At 42.4% G+C, this 13,760-nt stretch overlaps 1 protein-coding gene across 2 annotated transcripts in view; it reads left to right on the top strand.

Moving 5' to 3' along the window:
• The window catches only part of NCAPD3 (non-SMC condensin II complex subunit D3), a 248,830-nt gene that overhangs the window by 43,441 nt on the left and 191,629 nt on the right, over positions 1–13,760 (top strand). For both annotated transcript variants that reach the window (XM_085893013.1, XM_085893010.1), the window contains exons 8-10: positions 1,568–1,640; positions 4,016–4,141; positions 9,285–9,537. In XM_085893013.1, coding sequence (XP_085749139.1) covers positions 1,568–1,640; positions 4,016–4,141; positions 9,285–9,537 — 452 coding nt within the window. The remainder of the gene's footprint in view (positions 1–1,567; positions 1,641–4,015; positions 4,142–9,284; positions 9,538–13,760) is intronic.

Here is a 13,760-nt window from a genome sequence, read left to right as displayed (position 1 = left end):
TCTGCGCTATGGTGTTCCTAGTCATGAGTGGTACCCAGGGCGACGAGGCGGTTTCTAAAGAGCTGCCGCAGGAAAGTGATGTCACCAGCTGTATACGGAGGTGCACCATCCTGCATAAACCAGGTCATGCTGAGCTGGTTTGGGGTGACCTTTTGGGCGAGATCATTTTGGAATTTCTGGAGCACGGCCCAGTAGCGCTCACCGTTGATCGTCACTGTCCTGCTGTTGTCATTCTCAAACCAGTAAGGCCCTGGTGTTCCCCATCTGGCATTGAAGGTGCAGAAGCATGTGACCTTAGACCCTTTCATGTACCTCTCAGTGATCTCAGGTGGTTTTGCCCCTCAGAAAATGTTGTGGTTGTTGATGGGACCGTTCAAGTGGAAATGCGCTTCATCCCTGAATCAGATCAGGTTGATCCAACTTGGGTACCACTCCATCCTGTCACTGAGCCAATTGCACATATCAAGTCTCCTTCTCATGCCATCTTGACTCAGTTTATGCCTAAGAGAGATGATGAATGGGAAAAGCTTGAATTCCTTCATGAGGATATGCCAGACTGATGTTGGTTTGATGCCCAACTCCAGGGAGCGCCGGCGGTGGAACTTCTTGGAACTATCCACTGTAGAATCCCACATAGCGTCAACGTTGGCTTGGCTCTTGGTTACTGATGCTGGCCTGCCACTGTTGCCCTTGCTCTGGTTGAGCACTGTACCCTTGTGCTCAAAATGTTTCACAATACATTGGATGGCACAATTTGTGGGTCCATCACGCGTTTTGAGGTCGTGTTCCCGGCAGAGCCTCTGGCAGGTGTCTACACACGCTTTAGTCTCATACCACGGAACCACCACTTTTGTCTTCTGCTTCACTGACAATGGCATAATTGAGCTACGGCACTAGAAATCCCAGGGTGCAAATACCACGATAACACCATCCAACCGTGAAAAGGAAAAGGTCAAAATATCAAGTCTCCTTATGTCATCTTGACTCAGTTTATGCCTAATGGAGATGATGAATGGGAAAAGCTTCAGTTCCTTCATGAGGATATGCCAGACTGATCTTGATCAGGTTGATACAGGTCAAAAAACAAAGAAATGGCAGGAAGTCAAAATTGTATCAATCTTTTTGAAGCACCCTGTATATGTAAGACATAAAACGATTGAGCCTTTATTATCAACATGAGGAAGAAATATAAGTGTATTTCTGCCTAAAAGCCTGCTGACGTCTCAGCAAGTTTGATATTAACACCTTGACTCAATTTGCAGAAATAATTGGCTTTGATTAAAAATGGATATGAACAGATTTGTTAAGTAAACTGCATATATTGTACTTCCTTTATGCAAATTAATGTTCATTCTGAGAACTTAAAAAAAAGTTTTTTAACATGAGTTTACTGCTTGACTCAGTGTCACAATACATCAGCGATGGTATCACACCCTGATTTGCACATGGAAAACGTCACAATTATGATAGCATACAGTGTTTCAAGCATTCTTTATGGTTGATATCCTATTTAACTAAACTGAGGATCTTCACATTGCAGTTTGTGCATTCTTATTGTTTGTTCCAGACTCCTTGTGAAAGAGCTTGAGCAGAAGGCAATGCCCACCTTGCGGATACTGCTTCAGCACATCTGTGTGAAGGTACAGGCTGAGTTGCTCAAGTTCAATCCAATATCCATTCTTGCGTTTCTGGCTATCATTTGAATCCAAGGTCCTTTCCTTGCCACTTTGGATGAACATCGATTCGTTGGTTTTCCAAATGTTGTTGAAACGTGGAGCAATTTTTATTTTATTTTATTTTATTTTTGTCATTCTTCTGCACAAGATCTTTTTATTTTTTTTTCCCAGACAGCATTTCCCATAAGCACAATTCTTTAGCCCAAAAATGTCTGGTGCCATAATTCTGTCAGCAGCCGAGTCACCCCAGGTAGATAAACTAATTATACACAGACTCATTAGGTTGTCATGATGTCGTCAGGATGAAAACTAAAGTCCCCAGTGAATTAACTTGCAAGTAAAATGTTTATTGATGAGGAGGAGCACTTTATTGTTGCCATATTTCATGTCTCAATCCTGTATGCACTATTTGGCAATGATTAAATTCATGAATTTGCTGCCTGATAAATCCATATTTGCATCTATTTGGAAATCTCCACTGCAGAAAATACAAGGCTTTTGACCAAAACCAGCCACGATTAAATCACGGTTATGAACAATTTTCGATTTTCCACAGATATGCCGAGTCGATGCGTTCTTGGTGCTTGTATAGCAATACAAACAGAGATGTTTTTCTGCCACACTGATGGCTAAAAATCACAACAGAGATGGCTAAATCTTGTGGTTATCTGCCACGATTGAGAGGGGAGGCATCCCCACGATGAACCGGAAGAAATAGCCGTCACTCTGAATTGTAAGACCATCTCTGTCCAGCTTCCAGTACATGTACATGAGCGAATTGAGCAGTAAATCAAACACCTGCTGCCATTGCCTGGGAAATACCACAAGAGCACCTGAAAATAATTATCTATTATCAACACAAATTTCTACAAATCAAATGAACCACCATCTATTAAGAGTTTAGAGAAAGTATGTGTATCATCATCTCCTCCAAGAGGATTTGACCGAAGACACTAAAACTTTCAGGGTCCCCTCTCCATCCCCCAAAACTATCACCCCACAATACCCACCACACCACCCCCTCCACAATCCTGATCCACCGGGGAGGGATATCGACACCTCGCAGACATGACGGTGGGACACTGCACGGACACAAATGGCGGCTGGGAAAAGTGTGAAACGAGACCATCACGTAACATACAAGACACCTTGTCGGCCTGCAACGGTGGAACAAAGCATTCGTCACCCATTTTGTCCATGATGTCTGAGTGTGCTGGGTGGTGCCAGTGCTATCAAGCGATGACAGATATTTCTGCTCGAGTAAAATATCAATCAATTGATACTAATTCCTTCCCTTGTATACCGATAATTGAACGGAAAAAATCAAACCTTACCGAGCTGAAGTGATCATGTGACCACCGTTTTCATCTTCACGAATAAATCCGCCAAATTCCTCTGAATCTCCTGCACAAGGCTCATAACATTCATTCCATGGTGAAATAATTCGGCTGGTAGAAGGCCTTAAGATTCGGTTCCACAATTCCCCCGAAAGCGGTTCCATCACTAATTGTGTCTCCATTAGTTTCTTCAAAATCCCAATGATCACTTTCAACATACAGAGAACCATCAGTGTTGTTAAATGACTCGCTATTGGAATCCGAGCTCAACATGCACTGTTTCTCAATGTAAAGTCACAGTTCAGATCAATATGGATTCCATATGTGATGTCACTGGCAAAATCCAAAATCGACACACGGGCTTTTTTCGACACTTAGTGAGTGGCAAAAAAAATATTCTAAAAAATGTTTTCACCTTCAAATTTGACTGTGATTAATGATTCTCAAAGGTTTTCAGAAAAAAATTGTTTTGGTCGTCCTTTAACCAAAATCTAATTAGCTTGTTCTTGTCACCGACTCAACATCTCCACCAAATTTAATCCAAATCCAGCCACACTTTTTTGAGATATCCTGCTCATAGATGGACAGACAAACAAACAGGGGTGAGATATCCATATGGGGCTCTGAATGAGGGGTTTGTTGTGTGCTGGTCTTACAAATCAATCGAATTTTGATGTCTCATGACAGCAACCTTTGTTGTCATCTTTCTTCTGGATTGGCCTGTATTTGATGACTTGTTCATTTGGGAAAGAATCACCTGTAAAAGGCAGCTGATTGTATAGGCTTGTGGTTTGAGCTGTCAAAACGGCTTTAGGTTGATGCACCAGACATCGAAACAGACATACATGGTATGAAAACCAAAACCTTGCTTGTATAATGATTTATCAATTGGTGACCCGCACACACGCCCCGCACGCACGCCCCGCACGCACACCACTTTACACCCCCAGTGGACTACATCGGTTTTGCATTATGCTTAGGAGATGCTTATTTCTCATCCAGGTTCCTGATAAAGCAGAGTATCGGATGCATGCAGCACAAGCTGTGTGCCAGCTGCTTTCATGCATGAATCGCTCCAGTTATGTGGAGTTCATGAAATGGCTTCATATATTTTCCTGCAATGCCAAGGTGATGATACTTTTCAAGTCGGCACGCAACATTCCAATGGGCTGCACAACACTGAAACATTTTTTTTTCTGTTCTCTTATAATCTTGACCATTTCGGCTACTGCCTTTATGGAAGTTGTTGGTTTTTTTTTGTTTGTTTGTTTTTCCTCCCTGTTCTTGAAAGCTTTGTATTGGCAGTTGCATCAGGCTTCTGGATCCATTTCATGAGGCTTGTTACTATTGTTTTTCTGTTGCACTGTGATGAGAAAGAAATCTACTAGAAACATTTTAAGACAACATCAGGTGCTCCCACGAATTGGTGCAATATTTTTGAGGCCAGACTTCCATGTATGCACAGTAGCATTGCCTTTCTTTCTCAGGTCCTAAAAAGGCAACTGGTGATGAGTTCTCAATCGGACAAAGGTCCTTAATTTTCTGCCTTTGTCCATTGCCCGCAGCCAACTTCAGGGCCATCTATATTTCTTTGCTTGTGCACACAAGATAGGTCTGGTGGAATGTGTACTCTGCTCTGGGCGGTGTAGTCTGAGTGAATCTTGGTTCAGCAGTAAGCTGTCACCCTAGTGTTTTGCAGGCAAAGTAATGCATCGTATGTGCTGCCCCTCGGATGGAAGTTAAATTGGGTGTTCCGTCTGCCTGTATTAGTTGGTGGACGCTAAAGATCCCAGGATGTCCGCTGCAAGAATAGGCGTATTATCGCCGGCTAAGTTCCAAATTCCTGCCTGGACTTCAGGTAGCAAGTGGTTTGTTTTTATTGTACACTCAATGACATTTTATTATACTGCCACCTCAAGGTGTGGTTACTGTTTGGGCAGCAGCTCCTTTGCAACAAAGAAAATCAATGTACCCAGTGATTGTGTGCACATCACATGCAAACACAGCCATCTTTGGCTACAAAGGGCAACCAAGATGATGTTTCATACAGTGCTTTCAGAAAGTATTCACACTGCTCGATTTTTGTCACATTTTGTTGTTACAGCCTGAATTTAAAATTGATTAAATTCAATTTTTTTGTCACCGATCTACGCAAAATTCCTCTGAATCTCCATAATGCCAAAGTGAAAAAATGTTTTTAGAATTTTTTGCAAATTTATTCTAAATAAAAAGCTGAAATGTCTTGAGTCAATAAGTATTCAACCATCTTTGCTATGACACTCAAAGTTGATCTTGGGTGCATCCAATTTCCTTTGATCATTCTTGATGTCTCGCCAACTTGATTGGAGTCGACCTGTGGCCAAATCAATTGATTGGACATGATTTAGAAAGAAACACACCTTTCTATATCGGGTCCCACAGTTGACAGTGCATGTCAGAGCAGAAACTCCACCATGAAGTTCAAGGAAATATCCGTAGAACTTCGAGATCGAATTGCAAAGAGGCATACATATATCTGGGGAAGGGTATAAAACAATTTCTCGAGTGTTGAAAGTTCCCAAGAGCACAGTGAGCTCCATTATTGGGAAATGGAAAGAATATGGAGCTGACTGTCTGACCAAACTGAGTAACTGGGCAAGAAGGATCTTGGTCAGGAAGTTCACCAAGAACCCAATGTCCACTCTGACGAACTTCAGAGTTCCCTGGCTGAGATGGGAGAACCTGCCGGAAGGACAACAATCACTGCAGCAATTCACAAATCTAGGTTTTATGGGAGAGTGGCCAGACGGCATCCACCCCTGAGAAAGAGGAACAGACAGCATGCCTGGAGTTTGCAAAAAGGCAAACTGAATGACTGAGAGCATGAGGCAAAAGATTATATGGTGTGATGAGATGAAACTTTAACTCTTTGTCCTGAATACAAAGCACTACGTCTGGTGGAAACAGAGCACAGCTCATCACCGATCGAACACCATCCCTACCGTGAAGCATGGTGGTGGAAGCATCATATTATGGAGATGCTTTTCAGTGGCAAGGACTGGGAGACTTGTAAGGATAGAGGGAACAATGAATGGAGCCAAATACAGGCAAATCCTTGAGAAGAATCTGCTACGTAGTGCAAAATACCTTAGCCTGCAGCAAAGATTTATGTTCCAACAGGAAACTAACCCCAAGCATACAGCCAAAGCAACACTGGAATGGCTTCAGAACAAGAACGTGAAAGTCATTGAGTGGCCCAACCAAAGCCCAGACTTTAATCCCACTGAGATTCTGTGGAAAGAGTTGAAGATTGCTGTTCACCAATGCTTCCCATCCAACTTATGTAAATTATATATTTCTATCTTTCATTTTCAATCTGTTTGTAAATATTTCTAAAAACATGTTTTCACTTTGTCGTTATGAGATATTTTGTGCAGATCAGTGACACCATTTTTTATATTTAATCCATTTTAAATTCAGGCTGTAACACAACAAAATGTGACAAAAGTCGAGTGGTGTGATTACTTTCTGGAGGCACTGTATGTGGTGGCGATTTGTGGCAGTTCCCATTCGACTGAAAGTTTTACAATTACCATTACAAGCTGTGAATTGTATCCAACGGTGGTGTTGTAGAAAGACTTTGCAATTATGTAATAGTGGGGCAACTTAGCATAACAATTGTGCATTTTGTGAGGAAAGCACCAAATTTGGCACACTAATAGCCTATCATATTATGAACAGATTTGGATATTGGGCCATCTCCAAATTTTTGATGGCAGTGGAAAATGGCTGCCACAGCCATCAGCGGCTGAATTTGAGATGGCCCAATATCCAAATCTGTTCATAATATGATAGGCTACTGGTGTGCCAAATTTGGTGCTTTCCTCACAAAATGCACAATTGTTATGCTATATTTAGCTAAGTTGCCCCACTGTAACCTCCTCCTTAGAAATTGTTTTTCTGTAATCATCTGTCTCCCTACACTCCTATCTCTTTACTCCAAACTCCTCCAAACATTATTATTTAATTCCTTCATTTTTTCACGCATTCCCCTACTTTTTTTCTTCGACCCTTTCCTATCTTGTTTCCTTCTTCCTCCTTCTCTTTGGGTCGCTCCCGTGAGGTTGATCGGCCATCACCCAGAGTTGACCAGGGCTAATCAACAACTACATATTTGCGATCGCCAAGCGTAAGCCTTGTCGATCGCCCGTAACTTACCCTTGGCGTGCGGATCCAATAATGGCCTTGTTCGTTTCTGACTACCATATGACCTTGACCTTCAAAATTTGTGGCTAGAGTGTAAATTCAGAAAATGTGTTCCCATCTGCAATTTATCCATAACTCGACATCATGAAAATGGGAGGAAATTTATTCGTTGTGATCAAAAACGAGGTTTTTTGTGAATTCAGTCACGATTTGAAAAAAATGAGGCCAAATATATGAAACAAATATCAGATGCACAACTTCAGTGCAGAGCCACGGTTATGATGCAAGAACATATTGGAAGGCGAAGCTGTCTGAGATTCTTTATTAGCAAAATTGAGTGATGACAAAATAACATGTTTTTTTCAGATCACCATTTGACCTTGACCTTGACCTTTAACTCGGCGGGGTATGATATAAATTGAGCATAAATGCACCTCACCCTGCGGTGAGTTCCAACACATCCACCGGCAATATCAAGGATGGTGATCTTGACACGACACAACTCACCAGGATTCTCCAAATCCCCACTTAGCCTGTTCGCAAACTCCGCAGCTGCCCTCTCATCCTTGAGCTTGCCAACATCCAACCTAGGCTGTGATGGTACCATTCTCCTGGATTTAAACTGTAACTTCAGAGTTTCTACCAACAAGCCTGTGGTTCGTATTGAGGAACTGAGCACTCCTGTAGACCCTGTAGTTCTGGATCATCCTCCAGTGACCATCAAATGAGCACATGATCAATCTTTGCCACACCACCTGCGTTGGACTATCAAGTCAAGCGATGAGCCTGTGGGCACTGAAACCATGAACCAGCCACCCTAAATACATAACTTCTTGCAAAGTCAAGCAGCATAGTGCTATTCGGGTTCATGGTTCCAGAACCATGGGGTCCAACACATGTCTCATAACCATCCCTATCAGTTCCAGTCAATGCATTGAAATCCCCCAAGACTAGAAGTGTATCTCGCCTGGGGCACTGAGAAAAATTCAGCCTCATGCATGGCATAGAATGTGTCCTTCACGGTGAGATCAGTTTCCTCAGTCGGAGCATATACAGAGACGAGGGAAACAACACCCAAGGGGTGACGAATCCTGAGTCTCATCATTCGCTCGTTGACCGGTGTTACCTCAATTATCATTGGAGTCGGCTTATTGGACACAGCTACAGCAACTCCTTGGGCATGGTAACCATCAGTGACCAGACCAATAGTAGGTGTAACCACCCGCCATGATCTCGCTACTATCCGGTCTCCGAACCTCAGAGAGCTGACATTCCGATGTTCGAAAGCTTGAGCTCAGATGATAACAGACAGGTGATCATCCTCTCTTTTGGGATAGGACATTCCAGGCACCCACCAAAAAGGACCGCATCAGGTTAACCCAAAGAGACCGCCGTCTGGTGGACGACATCTCAGCACTATTTAATTTTGAAATGCAGGCATAAAAAATTGTCAACTCCACATAATTATTGATGCAAAATTTATTTCAGAAAGTCTCAACAGGCTCGTTTGAGCCTTTGTATCTCAAAGTTTGAGATACAGCTCGGAAATTGATACAGCTGAGGTTGCAATTGCAATACAATTGGAAGTGTTGCGAGTGCAGGAAGAAAATAAAATTGTGGTGCTAATTGTAGAAACAAACCCTACAACAGCAATAAATCCTCGAAGTATCGAGGGGTGGGGGAGACTTAACACCAACTTCCTTCATGTCCTTTGGGTTTTCTTTACTCATGTACCTCAACATTGTGATTGTCATGTCGAGTAGCCTCTATGGATAATTAGAGATGGAATAAATATGCATATTACGTTGAGAGGGGGAGGTGGTGGCATTTTGGATTTAAATAAATAATGCTCTTTTTTGGTATGAAATCTGTCTGTGCCCTCCCTCCTCCCAAGGTGGTGATTTAAAACATGATGAGTGTAATATGCTTCTGTTTATTATTATTATTATTATTATTATTAATAATGTTATTATTATTTGAGCAATTACAACATTCGATTTCATGACTTTTATTTATTTTATCATGGCAATCAATTACTTTACTTGCTGACAAACTATACTTTGTCCAATCACCTCTGTGTGCACAGTGTGGTTACCGGGTTTTCTCTATGGATGTGCTCTCGGTACTGCTGGGTGAGGTGGAGCGTGAAGCTGATGATACGATTCCATTGGAAAACCTCAAATATTTCAGCCATAAGTTTATGCTGCTTCAGTTGGTGTTGCGCCGCTGCTGTGATCGCGCACCAATGGTGCGTACCCGAGCTCTGGCTGTACTTGCTCAGTGTCTTGATTCTGGCCGCACAACATGCTTGAACAGCATGCAGGAGCTCCTGCAAGGAGGTGAGATGTTACCTCTTCTTGTTGGAAAGAATGATCACATTACCATCCATGTAAAGTCTGGCAGATAATGGAGCAATTCGTACAAGTTATTTGAGGAACAGGTTCTTACCCTCGCCGAAGGAGAGGGTATTGTATCTGGGTCTGTCTTACGTTTGTTTGCCCGCATAGAACTGTGGTGTTTTTAGCAGCGTCTCGCGTAGCGAACGCTGCTCGTAGAGAGCTCAGCGTTGTTCTTCTTGTTCTTCTTGTTCTTCTTGTTCTTCTTGTTCTTCTTGTTCTTCTTGTTCTTCAGACAAAACCGTAATCTCGAGGACTCTGCTCTTGTATATACAAGATCCGGATCGCCTTAAATACTGAGCACATGTACACATCCTCACATAGACGTTGCCTTTTGAGAGCGTCTATCATGAACTTTTAAATATATTCAGACATTTGCTTTAAAGTTTCGAAACGTTCACGTTACTATTTAAAGATTATTCCATTTATCGTATTGTAATTTCGTAAATACATTATTTATTTCGTAAATACACGATATATCGTAAATACGTAAATACATTATGACTGGTTTCGCTATTGGCTTAATGAAGGCACGTGACGAAATATCGGAAGTTGTTGTTGTTTTTAAAAAAACTTTTTTTTTAGCAGACAAAACCTTTAGGACGCTGCTCTTGGACACATTTGTCCTTGTTTTCTCTGCAACCGCTTGTCGGATTGAGCCGAAATTTTTCGCCTTTGTAGATTTTTTTTTCACCTTTGTAGAACTACTAATGTAGAATGTTTTCATGAGAATTACAACGTCATAGGTCACTTGGTGTGGCAGCCATGTTGGAAAAATGGAAAAACTTTGCACCTTTGTATCTGAAACCGCACCAAGAAAAAAAAATTGAAACTTGGAACATAGCAATGACTACTCATGGGGAATGTTATTTATTTTATTTTTGTATTTTTTCAATGTCATAGGTGCCTTCGTTATGACGTCATAATTGCATAATTAGAACGCTACAGCCGATCAGTATGAAAATTTGAGGGTCATCTCGGGATAAAATGGTCCACAAAAAAAAAACGAAAACATTTTATTATGTCATCGGTTATGTGATTTGGCAGCCATATTGTTTTTCTTTTTTTTTTTTTTTTACTTTCAAAAATCTTCTCTGAAATGGCTGAACAGATCGAGGCAAAACTTTGCACATATGACTGCTTATCCATGAGGAACAAAAGGTTCACATTTATGACGTCATAGGTCACATAGTTTGGCAGCCATATTGGATTTACTATAAAACCCATAAAAAAAACGTCTTCTTCAGAACAGCCAGACAGATCAAGGGGAAACTTCACATAAATGTTCCTCAAGGCATGTGTGTACAAGTTTGTGAAGGAATAATTGATGTCACATGGTTTGGCAGCCATATTCAATTTAAGAAAAATATTAAATGATGTTTTCTCTGGAACCGCTTCATCAATCGAAGGGAAACTTCACAATTATGCTCGAGTGGTGATGGGGAATACAGGTTTTAAATTTCAACTTGATAGGACACATGGTCTGGTGGCCAGAATTATTTAATTTGTGGGTTTTTAAAAATAAATTTTTGTGAATAAGACTCACTTATTATGCTTTCCCAACAATGGATGGAGGTTCTTAATGCCCAGCCATGAGGTCAGAGCCATCTCCTTCGACATATCGTGTGCTTTCGATACGGTCTGGCACCCTGCCCTGTTCACCAAACTCTCTCTCTCTTCCTATGGTGTCCAAGGCAATCTCCACTCATGGCTCACAGACTTCCTCTTCTGTCACAGTCAACTTGTGGCCCTTAATGGAATTCTCTCATCCCCTCTTCCTGTCCAGACCTGGAGCTCCTCAAGGCAGTGTTCTCGGCCCAGTGCTTTTTCTCGTTTTCATCAATTATCTCTCTGACTTTCTGGACAATCCTCATCATCTCTTTGCTGATGACTCCATCCTCTGCCATGCCATCTGTCGTCCCTCACATCGGCAAGCAGCAGCCTCTTCACTCTTTGCAGATCTGGATAAAATCACAAGCTGGTCCAACGTGTGGATCATGTCCTTCAACTCTGACAAATCTCACACACTCCGTATGTCTCTCTGAAAGGACTGTCTCGAACCCCCCCCCCCCCCATCTACTTTCTCAACAATCCTTTTGAGGAAATCCGTTCATTCAAGCTTCTGGGTCTAACTATCTGCTATGATCTTTCCTGGGAAACCCACATCTCCAAGCTGGCCTCCAAAGCCAGTTGCCATTTGGGCATCCTCCATCGTGCAAAGTCCATCCTCAGCCCACCTGAGCTCCTGACACAAAGCTTTCATCCGCAGCTTGACGGAGTAATGCACTCTCCCCTCTGGACTTGTGCTCCCGCTTCTCACCTTTCTCGACTTCATGCTGTGGAAACCAAAGCATTTCGGATCATTGGCATCTCCCGCGATGAGGCTGAGTCTTTAGGCCTCTCACTCTCTCACCGCAGGCAGGTCGGTGGTCTTTGTCTTCTACCGTCTCCTCTCCGGTTTCGCCCTCCCCCCCCCTGCTCTGTCTGCGATTTGTCCCAACCATATTTCTGCAGGGCGCTCAAGGTCCACCAACAACCCTCTTCTGGTAAAACTACCAAAATCACTAATCACTGCTCACCTTCACTCTTTCATTCCTCTTTTTCCTCGCCTTTGGAATAAACTCCCTCACTCTGTTCAATCCCATTCTTCCCTCCAGGCCTTCAAAACAGCTGTTCACCACTATCTCTTATCTTCCCCCATCCAAAAGCTCGATCTTTTCTATCCCCGTTAATCCACCCCAAACCCACCTCCTTCAAATTCCCTGCTTTCCTTCCTGAAAGTCCCTGTAATGTCAATCATGCATACCCCGTGTTCCCTGCCCCCATCCCTCACCTTTCCACACACCTAATGTCTCTGTTCCCCACTGTTTTGTCGTTCCCACTCCCGCCCCTCTTGTCTCATGCCCCCCTTGCTGTGCGCTGTGTTAGCTCTTATACGAGCCTTGACATTATATATGGAAAAAAAAATAACTTGGCTGTCCCTTGAATAGGTTTGAGAGTAGAGGAGTAGCAGCTGAAATGCGAATGCTATCCAAGTTCCTCCTAATGACTTTGTCTCTTATTTTTGCTTGTTTGGGTTCCATCTTATTACTCCAATGCAGGACTGCATCTATTGTTCTTCCATTTCATCTGAATTGAATTTATTTTAATCCCATTCTGAATTCAATTGAATAATCATTAAAAAAACGTCATGGGTCTGGGTCAGGGTTAGGTGACCGATCAAAGCGGGGTTGCATCAAAGTGGAAGGTCTTTGTTTCCGGTCATCACTGCCACAGTTATGAGGTGGCAATTCTAATCATGTTTCTTATTATTGACGTTATGCAACAGAACACAAAATACACCGCACACACCACACAGAACAAGTCCTCGTGAGGGTTTTCAATCTCTGATTGCTCTTTTTCTTGTTTACCTCTGTTGTTGGCATATCCCCCAATGTTCTCTTCCGATTCACTTTACAACCAAGTGTATACCACTGGATTCACTTGTGAATATCTTATTTCACGTGTGAATCACCTCTTGATTAACACAGAGATGAACAAGTTCTGCTGCTCTGGCAAATCACTGGCCATTTATCAAGTCCAGTGATGCCACAATGGTTGTCACAATATACACAAGAAATTGCCGTACGTTTGACCCGTGCATCTAGAATTTCAGAACCCGAGTAATTACGTCATTGTAATTGAAATTTGCCCTGAAATCGCTTTGGGTTTGCGTCAGTGTATGCTCATATTGCTGGTAAATGTTATGCTTCTATCTGAATAATCACCTGGGATATGAACAGAGGTGTGTGATGAGCTCAATACATTTACACTTTGGAACCAGTTCCATAACTCGCATCCATCAATTCAAGACAGGGTTTTTTAATTTCTGCTCTGTTTTGTGTAATGTTGCACTGCAGCTTTAAATGTTGTGTAGTGCAACATGATGTGAAAGTCCTTGAAGTGGCTATGGTAGACACCATAAGGTGGCATTTAAAAGCCTTCTTGAAGTTATGGAAGAAAGAGCATGAGACAACAGATACAGGAAGTTGGTACCACCTATGAGATAAAAGTGGGACAAAAGAATGCATGAAGTGTGGACTATGAGAGGGGTCTATGAGGACTCTGCAAGGGCTGAGGATAAGGGAGGACAGGCGCAGCAAGGGCTGAGGGTAAGGGAGGACAGG

This window comes from Eptatretus burgeri, chromosome 1 (genome assembly GCF_056783735.1).
Source record: "Eptatretus burgeri isolate ZD-2024b chromosome 1, Ebu_testis_v1, whole genome shotgun sequence".
NCBI lineage: Eukaryota > Metazoa > Chordata > Myxini > Myxiniformes > Myxinidae > Eptatretus > Eptatretus burgeri.
Note: the sequence above shows the minus strand (reverse complement) of the source record. Positions and strands in the feature narration are given on the sequence as shown.